We start from the raw sequence: 26,531 nt of genomic DNA, 5'->3' as shown, positions 1-26,531 counted from the left end.
TGTGTGACTCTGCCCCAGTGCCATGACATGTCCATTTCCATTTGGCAACAGTAGAGGACACTCACTAAAACTCTTCTTAAACAGAAGCTGTCAAGTTTTCTAAGATAACTGCCCAGCATCTTCCAAAACAGATACCTTGACTGCTTGGTTAGCAAGATACACCGTGCCTTTTGTTTTTATGAGGTCTGTTTTATTGCCACTGATTACCCAGCTAGTTCCCTAAATGATTGGTGAGGAAATTCATCCCTTTGTTTTACCCAAAAAATATTTACTGAGTGCCTCCCGGGAACCAATACCGCAGCATTCTGCCTTCTGAAACCACCTACTGGAGATCCAGCACCACCATCTGACACTGGAGGGTAGCTTCCATATCACTGCTTAGTCCCCAGTCCTAAGCAAGCTCATCAAAATTATCCCTCCCTCACACCTCCAACCCACCATCACGGCCAGTTAGCTACCATTTTGCTGTTCTCTGAACCCATGACTCCTCTGAATTATTTCCATTTTAAAATAGGAAATCTCATTTGTTAAATATGTAGTATAACCTTATAAAAGGCCGTGTCATCTGATTATTCTGTTTGGGACCTGGAAAGAGATGAATGTCAGAGAGCCAGTGGCCCTGACATTGCCCTAGGGGAGAAGGACTTGAACCAGGAGTGGGGCAGACAAGCAGAGTCATAGGAGGACCTGGAAGGAAGCAGTGGATTCAGGACTCTGCACATACCTGGCTCATCCCAGATCCCAATGATGAACTCAAATTTACTAACCTTTATGTAGTTTGCAGTTTAAAGTATAAATACATCAAATTTACTACCATTATCAACATGTTAATCTATAACAATCCCTTGAGGTGGTTACTCTTATCCTTGTTTTACGGAAACGGACACCTAAGGGGGAAAGATGTTTGTTGAAATTAATTTGTCCAGGATTATAGCATACATTGCTAGAACTTACCCTGGGCTTTTCCTACACAAATTCCATGTAATTCTCACTACATGACCCCAAAAGATGAGGTCCAATATATAAAAGTTATAGACATTAACTACATGCTAAATAAAGAACCAATCTTCATATAGTAAATATTGAGTAGACTGAGTTGTTTGCAAACTTGAATGGTGTGAAAAGACGAGAAATAAGGGGGGTGTGTAACAATAATAGTTGTCCTTTAAAAAGGAATTTGATTAGAAAGAGATTCAAAGGTGTAAAGCAAAAGATAATTTTTTTAGCAAAACCAGTATTAAGACTATAAAATATAACCTTAATCAGAGCACATGACTTCAAATAATCATTGGGAACTGAAAAACTGATTTAAATAGTTAAGTATTTACATATTATTTTAATATTATAAATTTTGACAAAGGGAACACAAAAATCTATACTTTAAGAATAGAAAGTAATTATTATTATCAAACTTTGGCCAAAATAACTGTTAACACAAGTAGAATACTGCATTCAATTAAGATTGTATATTTTGCTAAAATTGCAAAGAGGTAACGCCAGTTTGAATTATTGAAAGTAACCTGTAGGTAGTTTTACATACGTTCTTTTGACATCTTGTTCAATCATTGACCGAAGTTCTTTATCCTGGAAGAATTTGTTCCAAAGACTCTGAAATAAGGAAAGCAACCTATTTAAAACAATACCCCAACTTTGCTTGACTTTTATGATCTCAATTTAATAATTAAATGATTAAATTTATCCCTCTCTGAGTTATGATTTTACATTGCAGATAGGAAACCTGAACCTGGAAAAATTTTTATTAAAATCTACTTTAATCTCAGAAATACATCCTTATTCTAACATCTTTTCCAGTGATATTACTGTGTACATTTAAAATTTTCTACTATCTGTTTAAAGTGAATGATACTTTTACTGCTATACATCTGCTGCTACCCCTACAACAACAAAAAGGTCCGCCTGGATTAGAGGAGGCCCATTGGCCAAGTGGTCACACTTGAACCTGACCTGAACTGCCAACGCACTAAGAAAGATATGTAACGTTTTCTATTACAATCTATTAGGTTTTATAATGAAATAGATTTTTATGTACTTTTTAAAATGTGAACTTAAAAGTTTTAAAAATTGCTTAATATTTCATGCTGCTATAACACAGACTATATTGTAATAATTACATGTATCAGGAAAAAGAAATGTTAATGTTATGTAGAAGATAGAGAAAAAAAAAAGTCCGTTAACATGGAAATAGGAATTAGAGCAGCAACTGAAGAAGTTACACAATCAATACCTCTGAGGTAGTAATTACTCCTCGTGGGCCTGATCTTTTTCATGATCTTTAAAAACTTGTTCACAGATTCACTACAAACAGTTGCTTTCCTTCGTGTGACCTGGTCCTTCCAGGTGAAGCCTTCTCTACCTTTGTCAGGAAGGGAGGCTCTCCGCAGCCTTCCGCTCCCCCCTGCGACCCTGGGAGGACAGTTCAACCCTCAGCTTCGTGCTCTTCTCTCTGACCTTCAGCTCTTACAGACCCCTGGGGCCTCTTCTTGGCAGTGCCCTTCCCCAGTAATAGACCATTGGCTTTCTACAACACTGTCCATACACAGCATGGAATAAAGCCCATCTGGTTTTAGGTGGTATAACATGTGGGGTAAAAAAATAATAATAATTGGTATGGTATAACACTGCTTTCGTGGTGATGGATAACAAGACATAAGCATACTCTTATGGGTAAAAGCGGTTGAGATATGAATAAAGACAAACTTTACCCCTTCATCCTGGGAAAGGGGATTGTTGATCATCAAGTCTTGCTGGCCAACAACCTTCCTCGGGTTTGTGATGTGCTGGGAAAGAAAGAGAGAAAACACAAATGCAAAGATCAGAGGCTACTGGACTCCAAAGCATACTTAAGAAAACAATTCCATTAATTAAAGTACAACTTACAATTTCTTTAATGTTGCTATACCATGCTCTTAATTCTTTAATTCTATTTATCCACTGACTTTTATCTTGAGGAAGAACACAAAGAAAGAGCTGTCAAAAAAAAAAAAAAAGGAAACTTTCATAAAAATCCTAAGAAGTAAAACATCAAACTATGGCAAATGGTACCCCCTGAAAACTGAAGAAGATATTCATATTCATGTTACCATTCCAATCCTCAGTCAATTATATTTGGGGGTATTTAAGAAATATATAAATTTGGACAATTCCAAAAGTGAACAAAGGCCAAAGAACAAGATCCCAAAAGCTACATCACAAGGTGGAATCAACCTCCCCTCCAAATTTGTAATAAAAGTGAACAAGAAAAATTCACTGAGGTTCAAGTACAATTCTATTTTACATTCTTATATTAAGGGGGGGCTGCTGGGGTGTATTAACAGGCGCAAGGTCCAATTTGTTAGTTTCAAGGTTTCAGATCTGTCTTCAAACAAGCAGGTAAAGGACAGAGAGGAACAATCTGAGGACACAGCCTGAGCACTGAAGCTGTTCCTTCTACAGCAGAAAACGTAATTTACAACTAGCAGTCAGCTTATGAAAATAACAAGCATTCTTAAAAAGACAAATTTAATTTAATTTAGCTTAATACAACATTAAAAAAAAATCTGGGTTTGAGTTTATTTTTAGCCAATGAAGGAGACATTAAAAAGTTCAACAACAAGGAGTTGGGGGTGGGCCCAAACCTCCTGTGTACAAACAGCCAAGCAGCACAACCCCTGCCTCCACTGCCTGCACCAAATGCAAGGAAAATGCACTTCGACTACTACATCTCAATAATTAGATTTCAAACTGTCTACTCCATTATGTGTTCCTTACTGTCTTCACCTGCAGGTTCCGTATGCCGAATCTGTGCAGATGAATCCTAAACAACTTTCAAGAGAAGTCATTTTCAAAGTGAGTCTCAATCTAAACTGATTCACTTGGAGAGAACAAAAAGGGACAGATTTCCGAGCGATGAAAGAGATACTGTAGCTCCTCATCACTCATGTGGTGACTGATGGGCTTTCTCTGGAAGGAGACTGACCGAATCTCCCTCCACTTCTCCTTCTTGCTGCCCTTCTCTCGGTGTTTCTAGTACAAAAAATATGGAAAATCTTTTCCATCTGTTATTTGTGAAGAAAAAAGGGAGAGTGACTACATGACGGCACTTGATATAATAGGAGCCTGAAAACATTCACACACACACACACACACACACACACACACACACACACCCTTCCAGCAGCAAGGATTTCTGCAAACGCCTCTGGAGACCCGGAAGGCGTTGCTTGAGTTCCACACCATCACATGGGATGAAAAGACCGTTATTTCAAATGACTCCTTCACCATCGCCAGTTATCCAGGAGTAAGGTGGTTCAACCTTATTAGCAAATGTCCTATGAAAGATAAACCTGGATAGCCAAAACCTCGAGAGTGAAGTCTCTTGGAAAATTCAGTGATCCCCCGCATGGGTGATCTTCCGGGGCATCAGGTGATGTGTTGATATACTGCAACTACAAACTGTAAATAAATATTTTCTTCTTACCTTCCAGCAAATGCTGCGGAACCTGCTGCTTCTCAGCTGCCCATGAATCCCCTTCTGCCTCACTGCTGCCAAGTAATTGTTGTTTACAAATAGTTCTTCCCATTCTTTCCTAGATGCAAGAAACCAAGGCATGGGGATCCTTTTGTTAAAATTCTCTGCTTGGAGAGGACTGTTACAGGAATTTAATTTTAAATAAGTCTCAGAAATGCAACTTTTAAAACGTATATATTTATTTGTGTACTGTTTCTGAACGCATGGCTGTCTTTTTGGACAGAGTTCTTTAGTAGATTTAATGAATATGTAGATCGCTATAATTATGCCAGCTACTGAAATTCATAATGTCTATGGAGGCTATTCCACTGCCTCTAAAATGATGGTACTGCAGTTCAGTGAATCAACAAGAAAAAAATGAATATTAATATAAGTATATGACTGCTTTAGCCATTGACAAAGATATACTTGCTCCAAAAATACACAACCAAAAAGTGGGCCATGGATCGTATTGGCTTCTCACCTGAAATATCTCATTAAATCAACTCATTTTTCTTTCATGTCAAGCTGGGCAATTATATAGAAGACTACTTTCTTTAGTTTTTAGTACTATTTACTATTGAAATCTCTGCAACTTCTTTCCACACGATCAGTTTTAAAATTTTAACAGGTGCAGGCAAATGTGAAAAAAACATCAAAAAAATTAAAAAGCCTCACTGTAAAAACTGTGAAAGGCAAGCTTGAGTACCCTGCCGCCTGCACCTATGGCTGAGGAGATAAACAACTGAAATATGCCTCCCAGGCATGCAGACACCAGGGGCCCAACACCTGTGCCTCATTAATATACAAGTAAATCTGCCCTACTGGGAAACAATTGGAAATTAATTGTCCCAAACCATTTACTGAGTTTGAATAAAGGAAGCAGACCTATATTCCCTGCGTCTGGTACCAAACTAAACATCAGGAATCATTTGTCAACAGTTGAGGCTACTGAGTGCAGCTTTATGAAATTTCTCTCAGATTCCATAATGCCACAATAAACTTATAATGTAAAATTTATTATCAAAGCTGCAAGCCTGGCAATCTCTTCAGAGACCAACTCGCGAGAGAATGCCTCTAAACCCCTCAATCATCCTTCTCTGTAATGCACAGTTGTCGCCGGCCAGACCCCACTCGTGTTCAGAAAGGACAGCCATACGCAAGGCAATCTTAGAGCCGGTATCACAACCAACTGCACACCTAACGTGCAAAACCCTGACTGCAGAGCAAGCTGCATCTTCCCCACAGAGCTTTCCAGAAGAGTGGCCGAGGCAATGGCACGTTCCCTAATGCCACGAGCAGGAGAACTTCCAGCCTCAGCCCCGCAGCACTGATCTCCAGCCGCGCCAAGCTTCTGCCAGAAGGGGCTTGTGGCTAAGTGTGACAAATGCGACACACAGGCCAACACTATGCTGGAAAGAAATTAATTCCTACCACTACTCCATGAAAATGTCTTATTTCCATCACGCTATTCATGAAAGAAAATAAAATTTCATTTTGATTTCACTTGCTTTTGTATCATTAGTAAAACCGAAAATTTTTCATGCTTTTGGGCCATTTTATTTCTTCTTTTTTAAAACTTCCTTTCTGTAAAATGGAATAATGATAATAGCATCTACCTCAAATAATTATCATAAGAATTAAAATATATGAACAGTCCTTAGAAGGGGCATATTATTTTAGAAAATTAATATCATTATTAATAATAATTATAACACAGCTTTTATCTTGGTGCCTTGGGCTTATTGTTCTGAGAGAAGTTTTCCATACCTTAAAGACATCACACCTTTGTACGCCATATATATGTTTGTTTGTTTTTTGCGGTATGCGGGTCTCTCACTGTTGTGGCCTCTCCCGTTGCGGAGCACAGGCTCCGGACATGCAGGCTCAGTGGCCATGGCTCACGGGCCCAGCTGCTCCGCAGCACGTGGGATCTTCCCGGACCGGGTCACGAACCCGTGTCCCCTGCATCGGCAGGCGGACTCTCAACCACTGCGCCACCAGGGAAGCCCCCATATATATGTATTTTTAACACAATTATTTTGATTTTCAACACACTGAAGCTTTTTGTGTATAATTTAAACCTAACATTTATTTCCTCTTGATGCTCTTTCCGTTGTTTTCAGGCTTAAGTAATTCTTAGCCACTCCAAGTTCAAAGAGATGTTCACTGAATTCTTGAGTTTTTGGAACATCACTTTAGTCCATTTGTATTATCTATCATATTTTAAATACATTATCCATTTCCCAACAGTTTCACATATATTACCCACATCTCACAGTTCAAGTTTTGTTTTTATACAGTTTGTAGTAATACTCAAAGATGAGATAAAAAACGAGTACAAAGAGCGTTACAGGAGTACATCTCCGAAAACGTGCCTATGTTTAAATAGCTTGTGGTCTATGAACAGAAAGCACAGATTTCAAATGGAATAATTTGTCCGAGACCATGCAGTTCCGTGGCCTGAAAACACCAATACCTTCCCAATCAGAGAGGTAAAGTGTGAGGCAATGACTCCTCCAGCCTCTTCCAAAATCAGCTCCTATTCACAAGTACCAAGACATTGTGAAAGTAGACACAGCTGGTGGCTAGATTCATTGCCATCTTGTCAAGGTCAGGAGCCTTTCAAGGTCAAGTTACACACCACTTACGTAATGAGGGATAATTATTTGTTAGCTCAAATAAGACCCTGTGCCTTGATTACTGTGTTGGTAAAGAATAAAGGAGACTGAGGCATGTGAAATGGAAACATTCCCTCTGAAATTCACAATCATTTAAATTTATTCATAGGTACTCATAGTTCCAATTAAAACACAAATCTCAAACTGATGGAGAGCTCTAACAACAGAGATACTATATAAAGGCCACAAGAAAACGTATTAATTGTCTTTCTCTTCTACGGAATGGTGTTTCAGTAATAAACTGTGATACAGAGTAAACATAATAAACATCTATTTAGTGCCTACTGTGTGCTTAGCACTCAGAGATATTTGAAAAAGCAATTTTAAAAAGTTAAAGAGAGTAGACAGATGTGTAAACCAATAATCATTTAAAATTGTAAGCAATTTAAAAAAGTTAAAGAGAGTAGACGGATGTGTAAACCAATAATCACTGGCAAAGCACTCTGGCAGTACAGAGGAGGGTGAAATAATCTTATATCTAAAAATTAAAACTCAGTGTAAAAAATGATAAATAGTATCCCTGTAGGCACTGAAATGCCACCCTAAAAACTGAGCTGTCAGAGGTTAAACAGTCTATAGAGGACAAAATGTTGGAAAGTTGAGCCCTTTGAAGGGAGCTGGAAAAAAATAAAAGTTTTTTCCAATCACAAATACAAATGGTGGACAACACTCCTGAACTCAGGTGAAGACTTGGGAAAATAATAGTAAGTACTGAGGAGTCAGTGGTGGAATTCTGCAGTTTAATTAACAAAAGTAAAGAAAAGGTAGTTGCTAAACTTTGTCTTACATAGGAAAACATATAGTCTGTCACAGCAAAAATCTAGCAGCGATGTTCTCAAAATGCTAAAAAAAAAAATCCATTCAAAAATGCTTAAAAAAAGTCCATTCAAAATATACAATATTTTGGGTAAATCACTTTTAACCTCTACAACAACCCTCCTGGGGTGAATAATTTTAACCCCTCCCCTCTCCATGAATGACAAAACTGAGGCCCAGAAAAATTAAATAAGTTGTCAAGACAGAAATGGAATGAGAATTAGGAAAAGCACCTTCCAGAAGAACATGGCTGAAAACACTAAAGGGAAGCATAATATTGCACACATCAAAGGACATAAACGGCCCCTGGCAACAAGGCAAGATAGGAATGCGACCTTATATTTTCTTTCTTACATTTTTAGAGTTTGAACATCAAGTCCAAAAGTATAGAGAGAAGTTTTCACCAGTTGGACTGCGAAGGTAAGTCAACAGATACTGTGAGTGGTTTAAGAACACATGGGACATTTAGGTGCATAATCGCCTCAAATGGAACCTGGGCCTTAAAAACTCTCTGGATAACGCACTAGTGCCATCTAGTGGCAAAGACTCTGCATTGCAGGCACTGGGTCCCTGAAACCGTAACCAGCATCTAAGCAAGAGGCAGGAATGGGCTGTTTCATTTCCCCTGCCAATGTTAGCAGATTAGTACTGGCTGCCCTGGAAGCACTGTGTTCAGGATTCTGAGAACACCTCTGTGTTCCTCAGGGAAGAACATTCATTAGCCATGAACACTACAATAATTTCTAAATAAGTGAAATTAATTTTTGCAGCAGCAATGGATGCCTTTCATTTAAGAACTATTTAGGTAGTTAAGGCTCTTGCAATTTTTTTTTTGACATGGAAATCAACTAGAATTTGCAGTGAAGAAATACAGCTGATGATCATAAGGAGATAACTATTTCTAATGATATATTTTAATGTATTTTCCCAAAATACGCACATAAAATTAGTATGAAACTGGTTAGCGGCTTCTCGATTTAAGTGTTTAAATACTTTCGTAACCTAAAGAATGCAAAAATGACGAGGCAATTCTGGAATAAAAAATTTCTGAATTGTTGTCCCAAATGAGGATACACTAGATATACTTTATATGATGGTTTTACCCGATTTCCTGGCTTTATTTAGACAGGGAACAATGTCTCTGTGGAGCTAACGTAAGAAATCCAGACAGTTACAATAACTGAGAAGAGTTCATAGACTACACACTACATACTACTACAGTCTAGTACTGAGTATCTCCAATACTTGGTCAAGAGGAGCTACATTGGCTTTGATAATAAAGTTGCTGAGTGGAGCAGAGGAGGGCTCGTCACCACAGGGAAGGTCAAGAAGTCACAGACGAACTGGGGGCGGCGGGGTGGAGCAGGAGCTCTCAGAGATGGCCCTGTGGTTTACAAGGTCACCAGTCAACCATCATCATCTCATCCTTGAGATGTGACTAAAGGAACAGTAGAACAGTAGAGGAACAGTAGACTAGTAGAACAGTAGAACTAAAGGCCAGGTCAAAGGAAGGTGGTCTTTAAGGCAGACAAGATGGGTAGAATACTTGAAGGTGAGGAACCACAGGTGAGAAAACTGCATCTGATGCACAATGGTTTATACAATTTTATAATCCTAAAGTGCATGCCAATATGTGAGGAGATTGCCATATTAATTACGATCATATTTGCTTTATCAAATGCAAAGGGAGAAAGGACACAGTAAATTTTTTAATCTGTATAGAAATATATCAGGGAAAGATTTCTCTTAATGAAAGGGCTGTACCATGATTCCAATATTCCACATAGAAGAGTATGTGCCTTTACACCATTTTAAAGGGGTGGTTTTTAAAATACTATCGAAATAGAACAAGGAACGTCTAACTTAAAAATCAAAGGAAATAGGAGAAGTGTAAATTAGATATGTCAGCATGAGACTATAAAGTGTGGCACCAGATCTGGGTAAGCTACAACATTAGGACTGCAGGTGCCAAGATCAACCAGATAAACACTGATGTTATCTATAATTACCTCATTTTTAGCTTAAATCACAGGTAATGAGGGAACTCAGAGACTCTAAAAGGCAATTAGAAACTATACTGGCTTTTTTGCTTCCTATATCAGGAATTTTTAAAAACTTACTTTTATTTAAAGCTTTTTTTCCCTCCATAATGAAACATCAGGGCATATTACTTATACATATAAAAACAAAAACAACTCACAAGCCTAAAATGGATTTCTTCATATTTCTAGGTGAAAAATGTTCTCATGTGATGAGGCATCATTGAAACAAAGGCAACTGATAGTTCAGCGTGTGGTGGTGTGTTAAAATTAATTTACAATGATGTTGTGATCCGGGTTTGGATTTAACTGTGAATTGAGAAATCTTGAGCTTCCACGTCAATATTCACAAGGTGGATAACAACTGAGTTAGCAACAGTTTTGGACTGTCAGATATAATAATCTTTTTTTTAAAATGTATTATTTTCTTCAAAATATAGTGTTTAAGAGCTTCTAAATTCAGGATCATATTAAAAGTACTCAACAAATGTACTTTCAGAAAAGAAATAAGAAAAGCCATGTCACGAGGTTATAAAAAATTAAGCACATAATAAGTCATACTACTAATCAAAGGATCAAACATACAGAAATGAGGTGAGAAAAGGCGTTACAGACAATCGCTACGAAGTTGTCTGAAATGAATGCTTTCTATTCCATGGTTTACTGATGTTTCTTATATAATTAACAAATAGGGGAAATCCCTTTCTTCAAGACACCTCGGTGCAGACCTCCACCTTCTTGGCCCCCCTGTCCCGCCCTCGTTTTCCTTGCTATTGGTGATAACCAGCATGGACTTCACATCTTATTTTCTGTATGATAAAAAATTTACCACACAGTCTATGATGTAAACAATACTGCAATGGAAATACAGAATTGAAAACAAATTATTTTCTAGTCATTTAGAAGAAAGCATTTATTTCCCAAAATCTGATGTCCTAATTAAAAGTCAATCCTGTTTCTTAAACCATGTTTTCCAAGACTGGGTTGACTTGTAGGGAATAACACATATAGAAATACATGTACTTTTGAAATAAATACTTTCTCTTAAAAAGATTTAAGTGGATTATATTTTAACTGAATCCATCATTCATTTGATGACCAGCACTATGCAACAGAACTTCCTAAGATGACAGAAATGTCCTCTATCTGACCATCCAATATGGTAATCACTACTCACACGTGGCTACTCAACAGGTGAAATATGGTTAGTGCAACTGAACGACAGTTGTTTATTGTCTTATTTTAATTAATTTAAACCTAAACTTAGCCCCATGTCACTAGTGGTTCCTATATCGGACAGTGAAACTGTTTTAGGATGATAAACCATTCATATATACATTCCCTTTTAAAGTAACAACTAAAAAGTTTCAAGAGATGTAAAGATAAACATGCACATGATACATACTCATATAGTGTCCCTGGGGAAAGAAGACAGAAATACATTAAAAGCTAGCCTATACAAGTGGTTAAAAAATCAAGATGATTCTATGAGAGACGTAACACAGTATAAAATTCACTCTGGGCTTCCCTGGGGGGGCAGTGGTTGAGAGGCCGCCTGCCGATGCAGGGGACACGAGTTCGTGCCCCGGTCCGGGAAGATCCCACATGCTGCAGAGTGGCTGGGCCCATGAGCCATGGCCGCTGAGCCTGTGCATCCAGAGCACAGCTGCAACGGGAGAGGCCACAACAGTGAGAGGCCCGTGCACCGCAAAAAAAAAAAAAAAAAAAAATCACTGTAAGTAAAATCAGATACACATGTAAAAGTTTTCTTTTTTCCTTTTTCGTCTCTTAGCTCCCTGCCTCCCACTGTGTTTCTGTCTTCATCACCACTCTCTGCCTCCTGCTTCCTCCCACCTCCCTCTTCACTCACACACACACACTCACACACTCTCACACAACACTCACACACATGCTAACACACAACACACACGCTCACAGACACACTAACACACACACACTAACACACACACACACACATACACATACACACATAAAAGTTAGAAAAGCAGATCTTTAGTGATGACAGTGGTACATCTATAAGTTACCAAAAATGATTGATACTGAAAAGAATCATAACTGAGATTTGGACTATGAGCATATTATAACCATACTTGGCAAGAGATTGGCTCAAAGATCCAGGAAATGGTAATTTAAAATGAAGATCAACGGGCCACGTGATCCAATAAACTTTAATTCAAGGTCAATGTGTACTTTATAATTTGTTAGACTAACGTACCTGGGAAAACAACTTTACATGGGCCCCTGGAAAAATAAGGAAATACCCCAACCCCTGGGTGACTAGAAAACATCACTTATTTATAGTTAAAAAGAAAAAGAATGCACTGATTTTAAAAATCCATGCTTGAATACCTAATTTACCCAGCATGATGAAAGGCCAATGTATGCCATTTTCTCAACTCAAAAATGTTGACAGGGGCTTCCCTGGTGGCGCAGTGGTTGAGAGTCCACCTGCCGATGCAGGGGACACGGGTTCGTGCCCCGGTCCGGGAAGATCCCACATGCCATGGAGCGGCTGGGCCCGTGAGCGATGGCCGCTGAGCCTGCACGTCCGGAGCCTGTGCTCCGCCACGGGAGAGGCCACAGCAGTGAGAGGCCTGCGTACCGCAAAAAAAAAAAAAAAAAAAAAAAAAAAAGTTGAGAGTACCAAAACATTTCTAAAACATAAAGGAGTTTTTTTGCAGATGTGATATACATTTGGGGAATGCATGGCTATTTGCTTCTACATTAAATAACTCCACACTGCTTGGCTTTTGGAGTTTTCCATTCTGTTTTTAGTGGCATTTCTCTCATTACCATCGTTTTCAGGCGATCAGCTATCGATTCGTAGAATAATATGTTAGCTTTCAGAAATCCTAAATCTCCACCCCTGTCACTTGCTCACTTTTTCCTTTTTAAAACCAAGACAACAAAGTAAACTCTGAACTGTCATACATTCTAGCCTATTTCAATAACATAAACTATATTAGCCTTTTTTAAGGAAAAAAAATGAGAAATTAGATAAGCACTTTAAGAACTGGAAGGGCTTTCCTGTGACTAAATCTACCTAAATAAACAAACTCTTCGGCTATTTTAACATTTTCCCCATTTCTAACTCTCTGATTACATCCTCCTTGGGTGAAGATATTAGAAATTTGACCTCTAAATAACTGATATGTTACTGCATCTACAAAGAAAAGAGGGGAGATCCCTTTTCTCAACAGTAGACACTGGAGACACTGAAGTGGAGGAATCAGGGTGTGGAGACCCGGTTCCAGCCCACACGCTGCTTCCCACGCAGGCCTGAACACCAGTGGCAGCGGTACTTCTCGCACCGATTTTTTGAAACAGCTGCTCCATATCACAGTGGAAGATGAGTGGTTTTCTCACGACCTCCTTGCCCAAATTAAATTATGCTTCATAAAAAATCCTCTGTTAATATACAGACATATCCTCCACTGCTGAAATTTTATGTTATTTGAAAGTTCATGTACTTCAAAAGAACCCAAATCTAGTCCTGACTTCATAAAAGACCTTTCGTTACTTTGTTATTTGCTGTTCTGTTAGTTCATACACGTGATAATTCAGATATTCCCAAATGGATGCCACAAAACAATTAATTATACCACCACAGATACCTTTATAATGAACGAGAGCAGGATGTTTTCGTAAAGTTGTTGCGTGGAATGCTACTATAAGATTGAAAATCAGCCCTGGAAGAAAATTTTCATTTTTTCTACAGAACTTTTAAAAATACTACAATTAGGAATGGTACCTAGAGAGACAGAGGCAGGAAAACGGGCTCCTTTTCTAGGGAGCAGACTCCATCAGCAGCTCAGGGGCAGCAGGAGAAATGGGGGTGGAAGCAGTGTTCAAAATGCCAAACAGACCACTCTGGCTCTCTTTATTTATCCTACCCCCTCCATCCTACCCCAGATCTCTCAGGTGGGAATAAATGAGGTCAGAATTCAAAGGAGAGACTCAGGCTCTGGGCGTGGCCCTGTGGTGCCTGTGGAGGAGGGATGGGCAAGCAAAGGACAGGCGTTACTCTGGAGATTATAAATTTATTCTTGTGAACCGAACAAGATCCAAACTACCAGAGCTCTGTGCCTGATTCAGTGACAGTGGGGCTCTACCACTCAAGGGAGCTTTAAGATCTAGAAGCATGTGAAAAACTGGAGTGAGAGTTAAGAGATGGTGTGCAACTATTCTGCTTTGCTTCAGATGGGTTCAGAGACTTGGTCATGTCATCCAAATTATTTTTCTAATCTGAACAAGTAGCTGGAAATACAATCTTTGAAACTCCTTGAGAATATGTCAACCAGACTAAACTACTTCTATATCTGTCTCAGAAAAGTGCCTCTATAATCCTGGAATGAAAACTAGGTCCATACGTTCAGATGATAACTAGGACATCTTTTTAATTTTCAAAAATTCTCTCATTTCCAGGCTAATTTTATTCCATAGCTGGTTTATTGATTTCTCCCTTATTTCTAGGCACATAATATTCACTCTCATTTGTAACATTATCAACTATTTCATGTAATTTTGTGCAATTTAAAGATTCACATTTTCAACTCCCAGTTAAAAATTTTGATCACTGATTTAGATATACCAAACATCTATGATACATTGAAATCTAGTGTCAAAATAGCAGTTCCTGCAAAGTAACAATGTCACCACAATGAAACAGTTATATGTAAATACCCATGTTGTATGAGTTTGTCACTGACAAGTACAAGGCCAACCGAATCTACCCATTCTGAGTGCTCCAGACCCCCAAAGAATGCATTGCTGCAGTAGGAAATGAAGAATGTCTTTGTTCATATTGTTCACCTCACGGAAAACTCCTGTTCATCTACTTTGTCTAGCAAGCATATTCTTCCTCCCAACCACAACCCACCCTCAATATTAACTAGCCCGTCTGGTATTCCCCTAGTTCTTGGTGAAATGCCCCCACAATGACACCGGTCCTCATGTATGCTAGTTGCTTCCATGTCTGTCTCCCCTCCTAGATCACGAGGGCACCAAGAGCAGGGTTTTGTTTTAACCTTTGTCTAGCACACTGGCTGGGCTGTAATGGGTGCAGAATAACGATCTGCAGAATGAATGAAGATACGTTAGGTCTCATGATGAACAACAACAAACTTCCATATAAATTTGGGTTGGCCAAAAAGTTCGTTTGGGTTTTTCCATACGCTGGAATGGAAACGGATGTTTATATATATAAACAAATGTCACAAAAGCACTTTTGAAAGCTCTGGATTAATAATAAATGAAAAAATAGGATTATTAACCACTGCCACTTTCCCTCAAAAGGCAAGGTAATCTGATATAGAAAAGAGACAAATATTAAATACCAATTTTATTAAAATATTCTATGTAAATTTCACCCTTAAACTATATCTTTGAGACATATAGATTGTCCCTCAAATCAAACATCAGAAATTTATTGCCACTTTAAAACTATATAGAATTTTAAAATACTTCCCTGGTGGCACAGTGGTTAAGAATCCGCCTGCCAAGGCAGGGGACACGGGTTCGATCCCTGGTCCAGGAAGATCCCACATGCCAAGGAGCAACTAAGCCCTTGCGCCACAGCTACTGAGCCCGCGTGCCTAGAGCCCGTGCCCCGCAACAAAGAGTAGCCCCCGCTCGCTGCAACTAGAGAAAACCTACACGCAGCAACGAAGACCCAACACAGTCAAAAATAAATAAAATGAGTAAATTTAAAACACTTTTCTGAGATGAAGGCCAACTTTGTTAGGTGAAAAAGTTGATTAAAACTTAAAGGATGTTTTAGAAAAGACAGAGAAAAGAAAGAAACTAGTATTGTTACTCACTATGTGTTAGGTGACTGGTCCAGCAGCTCTACACATTTGTGTAGAACTCTACAACTCTGTGATACAGGAGCTGTTAATACTCCAGCTTCACAAATGAAGTAATTAGGAATCAGGGAGGTTAATTACCTTGCCTAAGATCACACAGTCAGTAAGTGCTGGAGCTAAGATGTAAACTTTATTCTGTCTTATTTCTATCTGTGTAGTTTTTCTAAACTGTTTCCCTAAATTATGTATTTATTCTTAAGAACTTAAAGAGTCAGTGTCATATAATTATATAGATTCTCAGCAAAATACAGGCATCCCATCAAAGTGAGGAAAGCAACTTTCTAAGAATCAGGAAAGAAACCCTAATTCTAGGTCCTCCTCTTTCATCTATTTACTAAGCTATGTCCTGGAAAAATAATTTAAAAGGCAAGGCCTCAGGAACTTAAGATGAGTGGGTGGAGAAGGAGTGGGATGGGGAATTCAGTTTGGTCTTGATTATCTTTAGTATGTGTTATGGACTGAATGTGGCCCCCACAGATTCATGTTCTGAATCCTGACACCCAATGTGACAGCGTTTGGGGGTGGGGCCTTTCGGAGGTGAGTAAGTCATCAGGGCTGAGCTCTAATGAATGAAATTAGTGCCTTTACAAAAGAGGCTCCCAGAGATCTTTCCTGCCCCTACAGCCAAGTAAGAACGCAGTGAAAAGACTCCGTCTATGAACCCGGAAGTGGGCTCCATCAAACACCAAATCTACCAGCATCTTAATCTTGAACTTCCCAGACTCTAAATTGTGAGAAATAAATTTCTGTTGTTTATAAGCTACCTAGTCTCTGGTAATTTGTTATAGCATCCCAAACAAACTAATACAGTATAACTTTCAATAATTAAATTGTTTCTATAAATCCGTATTCCTAAAAATAATATATTAACAAATTTATATCATTCTAAGAGCATAACCAGAACCTAGATTTCTAATTTTAAATCCAAAGTATGCTTTTGCCCTATTATCTCTAATATTTTGAATCACTGCTTCATTGTCATTTCAAGAGAAATATGACCCTCTTACACACAAATCGGGGTGAGGAGGAAGGTACTATACCAACAATAAATGTAAATGATGTAAGGATATTTCCCACATCCTCCCAAATTATTAATTACATGTAAATAGGATACATAAACGTCTTTTGTGATAAAACTTGAAGCCTAATTTTAAAAATTTCTTCACTGACTAAAGAAAGTTCAAATTAATGGTTTTCTTCCTTATTCAGAAAAAGACAACTTTTAAATTCAAAAAGCTAAACCAACTATGATTTTTTTTAAACTTTTAACCAACTTAAACAGCCTTTGACTCTGTGGGCTACAGAATACACCACACTGAGAAAGGGAGGCAACTGTGGAAACTCTGATCAATATCAAGAAATAAGAGAAAAACAAATACCATATGCTAACACATATATATGGAATCTAAAAAAAAAAATTGGTTCTAATGAACCTAGGCGCAGGACAGGAATAAAGACGCAGACATAGAGAATGGACTTGAGGACACGGGGAGGGGGAAGGGTAAGCTGGGACGAACTGAAAGAGTGGCATGGACATATATACACTACCAAGTGTAAAACAGATAGCTAGTGGGAAGCAGCCGCATAGCACGGGGAGATCAGCTCGGTGCTTTGTGACCACCTAGAGGGATGGGATAGGGAAGGTGGGAGGGAGATGCAAGAGGGAAGAGATACGGGGATATATGTATACGTATAGCTGATTCACTTTGTTATACAGCAGAAACTAACACACCATTGTAAGGCAATTATACTCCAATAAAGACGTTAATATATATATACGTGTGTATATATATATATATCAAGAAATAATGCCATCGGTACTGTAGTGCCAAGTGGCTTTTTATTTTCTTTCCTTAAAAAGAAAATAAAATATATAAAGGGGAAATTTTTCCCTTATTTCTTCAACAAAAGTTCTTTTGAAATATGAAACTTGGTCTTTCTTTAGAGGGAAAAAACTATGAAGCCAAAAAGAATGAATATTTCTTAGTTAAAAAAACAAACAGTGTGTAGTTTATAGTCCTTATTCAAGGGCTACACATTTTTCAAGGCTCAAGTCACCCTGTTATGCCAGCTGTAGGATTTGCTAATTCAAAAGACACACACAAGTATTTTGCAATTCTTTTTTGCATCCAACTACCTTTTTTTTTAATTCAACATCAGGGTTTCTGACTAAATCATTACAAGTTTTGTTGATTGGCTATGACTCATAACTGGACAATCACTGGTTGATATTATTTTGAACTGTCTCTTGGAGTCAGCATTTCATTTAAGGTATTATTTGAAAATTATCCAATTGTCAAAATCCAGAAGATAATACATTTTTACTAATGGTACAGCTTGGGAAAATACACTCAAAAATGGTACCATGTGGGTTTCCCTGGTGGCGCAGTGGCTGAGAGTCCGCCTGCCGATGCAGGGGACACGGGTTCGTGCCCCGGTCCGGAAAGATCCCACATGCCACGGAGCGGCTGGGCCCGTGAGCCATGGCCGCTGAGCCTGCGCGTCGGGAGCCTGTGCTCTGCAACGGGAGAGGCGGCAACAGTGAGAGGCCCGTGTACCGCAAAAAAAAAAAAAAAAAAATGGTACCATGTGAAATTAAATTGTAAAAATAATTAGGGTCAGCTAAGATGATTTACCACTGAATACACAGAATCTAGAAAATCAGAGTTAAATAGACAAAATTATTTTAAAATAATCTAAAATGATTTATATTCCATCCTATGCCATTTATACAATGCCAAGATGTTGTCTGAAATTTAAGCAATATTTTGAGTTTCCCAGAGAAACTCAAAATAACTGGTCTGAGTTTTCTCTAAATTGACTCTTAAAACAACAGATTTTAACATGAATTTGTGGCTACATAAACACAGCCTAACTCTTTCAAAAATGAAGTTATTTTTATACTGGTAATTATAACATTATACTTTTAAAAGCTTTACACTGACTCAAAAAACCATACAGACTTCCAATGAACTTTTGCAGAATATCATAATTTGATCAATCAAGATATTTAAAAACATAGGGTAAAAAAGGGAAAATTTAAAAATGCTCACCTTCAATTTATTTCATAGGTCACTGTTATACCATCTAATAAGATAATTAAAAACATGCAAGCAGCTGGTACTACAGCTAAACAGATTAATGTAATAGTCTGTAGTCATATGTGCTGGCAAGGGGCTCGCCTCTTTGGAGAGGAGAAGGTCAGCTGCCCTTGGGAAGAGGAGGGGGGATGGGGAGAGAACGCTCCTACCACGTGGCCCTGTGCTACAGTCACTAAGTTAAACATCTACTGCAAACTGTTCATCGGCAAACTACTTCTCTGCTCTCATACCCTCAGTTTGAAAGGGTCTCAGTTTTAATGGTGAAATAAGAAACAGAGAAAGCTCATTTAATCTAACAGAAAACATTAACACTAGTCTTCAAAAAGCACAAGGTATACTGCATAAACCAGTAATATCTTCTCAATTCTTCTAATCTTTCCATTTTACCACATCACCTGCAAATTAGTTGGGAGAAAAACAATTAAATTTTAACAGAAACTTCCAAAACAAGATCTAGCTATTACCCAGGCACCATATAATCATCATACTGGTGCCTTAGGAGTTAAATGCAGCTATACTCTATCTGAATCAAAGAAGCAAACCACAAGAGACAAATCCAAAGTGAAACCTCCTAGCCTCTGAAAAACAAATCTATGAGCCTTAGGCACATAAAGCTATAGATACGGTCCATTGATTGTAAATTTCAAACTTTGTCAAAATTCCAAAAATCCACCTCTGAATTTATACTCATAATAAAACATCTTCTCCTTATCTCTACTATGTGTACAAATGTGTTATACAAAGGCAACCTGGAATATACAGCAAAGACAGAGTATCAAGCCTCAGGTTAAGCTTGTTCTTAGCCTCCTTTCTGCTAAAAAACAAAAGTTACTTTCCTGTAAGACATTTTGTTTTTAAATCTTCCTTTTGGTGTCTCTACATTAGCGCACGGTAAAAATATTCTACAATACCAGAAGATTAACAATGATGACAATGATGAGGATGACATGGACTGGAAGATAAAAGCAGCTAATATTTATTCAGCATCTGCCACACAACATTAGCCCATTAACTCCTTGTAACAAATGTGTTTTATTATCCCCACATTCAAGGTGAGGAAACTGAGCCGAAGACTTGTCCAAAGTCTCCATTTGGAGTCAGGATACGAACCAACTCGCTATGCTTATATATTATTAATAAACAAAAACCAAAACAACAACAACAAAAAAAAGAGACTGTGCCCTCTTATAACTGACCATCTAAGACCACAATAATATAAACAAATAATGGAAAGAATATAGACTTAGGTGGCCAATTCAAGACTGAATTGGAAAGTTAATAAAACCTTGGCACATGCTATAAAAGGGTACACACGTGGAAGATTAAGTGAACAATAAGGCAGCAAAGTTGCCAGTTCACATGAGGTAAGCACAAAGAATTAATAATATTAATGCATGGCTTTGCATTTAGATTTTCAAAAGGCTTTATCTTATACAGTCCTATCTCGATCTTTAAAACAGTTGTGAGAAGGAAGCAGGTCAGACATTATAATGTCCATTCTATAGATAAAAAATTAGAGCTAATCATTATCCCAAGGCACAGCATATATAGCTTGAGTATCCTAGTACTAGGCTGACAGCCAGAATTATCTGCGAAGAAAGGTCAGGATTTCTGAGGTGGTTTAAAACACAAAGGTAGACTTGTTAGGCTAAAGATATTTGACGGTTGGAACATTCCCATTTTTCTAATAACCTATTTCTACTTGCTTTAAAAGAGCTCCGATAGTAATGGAAAAATAATTTTCATTTTCAAAAGTAAATTTTATTGACAATTCTGTTGCCATTTTAGTGTGATTCTGCAGCAATTCCTAGGTTCTATCAGTTAACCTGATGTGAAAATATACCCTAGAGCTGTGCTTCTATGAATTCTGCATTTAACACAAGTGTCAAATTCACAAGTAAGCTCATTATATTGTAAGAGCTATTGCCTACTCAGTAGCAAAATATTCATTTCACACCTTAAATACTATACTACTATTTAATAACAGCACTGGCCTGCCAACTATTAAAAGCTCATTTTTATACACTGTACTACCTGAGCTTTTTATCTTGCCTTTTTACTTACAACCATAAATTAATATCCTAACATTACAACACTGACAGGCATTGATTAAAACTATATTAGTTAACAACATTAGTATTTACTGTGCAAAGTTGCATTAGGAGTTTATTTTCAAAGTACAATTATCATTCAATCATACTAAGATACTTTAATCTTCAAACTACTCAAGAACAAAATAAACTACCAGATAACACTGTGCCTTCATATTAACAAATTTCTCTTAACTTGCTGCCCATTAGTTACTATAATTAGCTAACTACAAATGTAGGTATGAAGTATGATTCACCAATGAAGTTGATATATACATATGGGTTTTCCTGCCTTTGAAATACATCTTTATTTTCCTTTTGTCTTGGATTTTTTTAAACTGTATTTATATCTAATACTGATATTCCCACCATGGATTTCACACATATTATCATCTTAGCATTCCTCAGTTACATGACAAACATGAATATTTATTTAAATATCTTTTATAGAGAGTTCCCTGGTGGTCTAGTGGTCAGGATTCTGCACTTTCACTGCTGTGGCCCAGGTTCAATCCCTGGTTGGGGAACTGAAATCCTGTAAGCTGTGCAGCATGGCCATAAATAAATATCTTTTTTATTCATCTTTTTTTTTTTTTTTTGGTGTGATCAACATGTTCAGATAGAGGATTCTACCTATTACTTAATATGTCAAATTCCAAACTTTATATTACACTTCAGCACTAAAAGAAGGTTCTGGAGAACTCCAACATTTATAAGGTGGGATGGGTACAGAGAAAATATAATGACAACACGTGAGCTTTTACTGCTGTTATAATATGCTTCTAGAACACCACGGGAACATAAGCCTTCTGTAGTATCTGTGACACTTGAATGACTGATTATTTATAAAGACCCCAACTGGTATAACATAAAGATGTCAAGCATCTCAATTACCACCTCATTTCTGGAATTCATAAACAAACTGTAAAAACTTTCACAATTACCACACTTTTATTAAGTGCTTCCTGAATATAAGGCCCTACTCTAGATGTTAACAGCTTGCCTGGGATCTGAAGAAACAAATGACACATTTCCAGCTAGGTATACAGAATATGTGCTCAAGAAAAAGATAAAGATTCTCAGCATAAATTCCATACTTATTATAGAAAAGAAGGAATTATAGCTTAATATTCAAATGAGTTTCCAAGTGTACAGTGGTTCTTGCATATATTTTATAGCATCAACACACAAGTATCGGAACTTATTAACCATAAGGACAATGTACTCCAATTAAAGTACTTCTTCAAGAATCTGCATTGCTACCTATAATGCCAAAATGTATTATTACTCGATCTCTACTTTTTATTCCCCAAAAGAAAACAACCTAGTTCTTACATCACTTTGGTTCAGTATATGAATTTTCAAATATTACTGGAAATACATTAATCTTTCTTCTTCCTAGGTTTCCCTGTTAAGAAGATACAAAATATATAAACATTTACTCAAGCAAATTCAAGTTATAAAGAGAATAGTAACAAATAACTAGATAAGATGCATGTTTCCTTAATTGCTGTATCCTTTTTCAAAATTGTTAATTGAGATGTAACTGCCCTGTTTGCTGAAGAGCTAAATGGGATGTTAACAAACAGCACTTAATGTAACCACGGATTATATTTTATACTCTCTGAGATGCTCACAGGCAGTACACTCTGTATTAGCAGGAAACTTAAACAAAGGAAGCCTTTAGTACTGTAAGAGATATACTGGAAAAACGAAAACAAAAATGGATTATATTGAAACTTAATACTACATACGCATTCATTCTAACCATCCTACTCTAGGATAACGACAGATATCTACAATAAGTCCATCTACTCAAGAACTAAGAATGTTACATTTTCAATGACTCAATAAGTCTGCAGGACAATTGCATACCACAAATATTCTTCACATTTGTCAAATTTTTTAGAACCCTGTAAGATTAGATATCTTGTAATATTATGTATCTATGTATTCATCACCTACCTATAGGAATTAAAAGTTCCATCAGAGTCTAAAGCAGAACTTGTTCTTCTTCCATTTTGATTTGAATCTCCTGGAAAAAAAAATTAAAAATACTGAGATTATGAAACTTGAGTATTCCAGTTGAAAAGCTACTGTGTGACAGCTCCACGCGGTTATTGAGTCAAAACAACAAATATCCTCTTATCCCTCCCCCAAATATCTTTTGTAATCAGAGTCCTTTAAACAAAAAATTCATTTTGATGTTAAAATATAGACTAACACCACCACTCCTAACTTGGATAGGAATACTACAGAAGTAATTGCAAACAGGAACAAATGAAGTATAATACAGCCATCTTCTGCTTATGATTCACAGACAAAAGCAAAATTTATACACCATTTAATCACAAACTAATGCTTATAAACAAAGGGCAACTTTTTATTAGTGTCCTGTCCACTGGCAGAGTCAAAAGAGAGCAGGCAGACATGGAATACCCTCCCCCGGCCCACCTCAGCCCCTGGCCCCCCAGTCCTCCACTCTCTAGGAATCTGGTCTGCAGAGAGCAAGAACAGAAAGCTGAGAGGTGGTGATCAGGAATGCATTCTATAAAGACGCAGACCTACTAGAGAATGGACTTGAGGACACGGGGAGGGGGAAGGGTATGCTGGGATGAAGTGAGAGAGTGGCATGGACATATATACACTACCAAATGTAAAATAGATAGCTAGGGGGAAGCAGCCACATAGCACAGGGAGATCAGCTCAGTGCTTTGTGACCACCTAGAGGGGTGGGATAGGGAGGGTGAGAGGGGGGGAGACGCAAGAGGGAAGAGATATGGAGACATATGTATATGTATAATTGATTCACTCTGTTATACAGCAGAAACTAACACACACCATTGTAAAGCAGTTATACTCCAATAAAAATGTTAAAAAAAAAAAAAAAGAATGCATTCTAAGGAGCTTTTAATACATCTTAATAGTCTTCCCCAAACTTTATGTTTTAACTGTGGGCAAAAGTTCAGTAGTTTAAAAAAATAAAAAAAACAACAACATCAAAAGGTATTTCTGCCTCATGTAGTAATATCAAACTTTTAGGGAAAAAAACAATTCCTCTCAAGCATATTCATAAAATCAGATTAGAACAAATTCATACCTATCAGTTTAGAGATCATAGAATAAGAATAAATTTGCTAAAGAAGTTTAAACAAATGCTTGCCAATGCCATAATACAAAATATACATTCTTACTCAAAGAAAATTAATTTTAGCTTAAAATTTAAAATATATACTTAAAAGTATAGTTTTTAGGAAACCATAGATACTACTATTAAATATATCATTTATTCTTAGAAACAAATTAAATAGACCAGAATCTGATTACATTTTATACTCCTAATTCCTATAATGCAACTTTCAAACATTAGGTTATATTCACTTTTAAGATATTTAAAGCTTAATAATTTAAATGATTTATTCAATTGTTATTTATACTTTCACTCCACTTTGAACATTCTAAAGTACCATGGGAGATTATCACAGTGGTCCTGGTTAAGTCAAATAGTAATTACAGACCTTTCAGTTTAGAGGCGAGATTATTTTAAATTACTGAATATAGCACTTAAGGTACCATACATATATGATTATGTTGCTCATTAATGGTTATTGAAAGCAAAAGTGTAATTTTAATGATAGCTACCTATTTTTCTTTGCACATTTTATAGCTGACTGACTAGTCAAAAATGTTGGTTCTCTTCAAAATCTTTGCAGCTGCACCCAAAGTGTTTAGAAGAACGAAAATTGGTCTGAGCTCACTTACTGAACTTTTAAGTCTACTCTTTTTTTCAAAATACACTTTCCGGTTTTGGGGGTTTCTTTTCATTAAACAAAAACCCTGAAATGGATTACAGCATTTGAAAATGTTGCCAAATTTTATAGAAGAAAATAATCCAAAACACTTAAATGTTTAAGATCAATCTAGTTGAGTATACTCTGTTAATTCTTTGAAAACATGGGTACCGTAAGATGACTCATGCAACATACTTCATTTGCTTTTTAAAAAAATTAATGGTATTATCATAAATAAACTAAAAAGATTTAAGGAAAATTAGTCTCTCCCTGTCTTGCTAAATGAAAATTTCCTACAACACATGTTATTTAACAGCTTGCAGACATTTCCTGTAAAACGTTCCACAATCAGCACAGAATAACTACTACATCATACATTTAAAATATAAGCTCTTTGTCTTTAAAACTAAAGATTATGATTACTTAAATACATAAAATCTCACCAATGGAATATTTCTTGTCCTCTGCTTATATTTATCATAATAAATATAAAATACTTCGAAGAATTAAGAGATTTTCAGTTTTTTAAACACCAAAGTTTTGTCACCAAAATACATCACAAAAGTTTTCTTCATTTTATACCTGTATGGAAACGAATATATCACATTAAATGTAACCCTCAAAGGATTGTAATAAGGAAAAACAGCAGCTTTTCTTTCTCTAAAACATATCAAATAAGGAGTACAGTTGTTTCTCACAACAATATTAGAGAAAAGATTTCAGAGTTTGCTATATGGGGAAAAGGCTATAAAGTTTTGAAGTGGGAAAAACTGCTTTGTTCCTTCAATCCTCTAGATGAAATTAATTATAGCAAATGTTTATGAAAACATCTGTTCCTTACAGTTATAAATTCTTAATTTTAGTATGGACGATTCCAGACTCTTACTTTGGAAGGTAACTGTCTGACAATTGAAAGGTTTACCAAGGAACAGACAGAATTTGTAATTCTGGAAAATGGTATATACAGTGTGCTATAGCCGGTAGAGATTTTCATTTGTGTGAAACACTTGGAGGGGCTTAAAACTGGTAACCAGGAGAGATCAAAGACAAACAGAAAGGCTCATTTTTCATTTAAGCTGTTATACAACAAAAACATATCTGTATCACAAGAAAAGACCAACTAAGAATTAAAAACAAATGCTACTTTATTATCAACCTAATTTGGAGGTAAGTATAACAAAGTATTAATTTTATCGGGATTTTAGTAAGTCTAATGCCAATACAGCCATGGGAAAGTATATGTAGTGTTCCTCAAAAATAACAACAGAGGGTGCAAGAGAGTTTAATATGATGCTTTTAGTTGCTGTTCTGATTCTTGAACTAAGTTGTCAGGTAGCTGTAACCGTAACAAGGATACATAGGTTGTTTTTAGACATTCCCTCTCTCTCTCCCAAACACACAAACACACGCGCACACACACACACACACACACACACACACACAAATACATTTTTAAAGTAATCTCACACAAAGGCCTTTAAAAACCAAGCAGCACAAATACTGAAATATGTTAACAGAGTTCCTTTCATTTGCTTGAAAAGTAATTTAACAATAGAGTAAATTTAAAAAATACAATTGTGACTTTAAAGGTATTCCAATATTTAATGTAAACTAAGCCAGT

General features: G+C 36.9%; 1 protein-coding gene across 1 annotated transcript in view; it reads right to left on the bottom strand.

Annotated features, from left to right (window-relative positions):
• Positions 1–26,531, bottom strand: part of TBC1D5 (TBC1 domain family member 5) — a 343,310-nt gene that overhangs the window by 253,076 nt on the left and 63,703 nt on the right. Inside the window, exons 2-6 of the mRNA XM_065876432.1 lie at positions 23,085–23,154; positions 4,478–4,586; positions 2,899–2,988; positions 2,724–2,798; positions 1,541–1,608 (exon numbers count right to left, since the gene is read on the bottom strand). Coding sequence (XP_065732504.1) covers positions 1,541–1,608; positions 2,724–2,798; positions 2,899–2,988; positions 4,478–4,586; positions 23,085–23,154 — 412 coding nt within the window. The remainder of the gene's footprint in view (positions 1–1,540; positions 1,609–2,723; positions 2,799–2,898; positions 2,989–4,477; positions 4,587–23,084; positions 23,155–26,531) is intronic.

The sequence above is a fragment of the Phocoena phocoena genome, chromosome 4 (genome assembly GCF_963924675.1).
Source record: "Phocoena phocoena chromosome 4, mPhoPho1.1, whole genome shotgun sequence".
In the NCBI taxonomy this organism is placed as follows: domain Eukaryota; kingdom Metazoa; phylum Chordata; class Mammalia; order Artiodactyla; family Phocoenidae; genus Phocoena; species Phocoena phocoena.
This window is presented reverse-complemented; position numbering and strand designations above follow the sequence as displayed.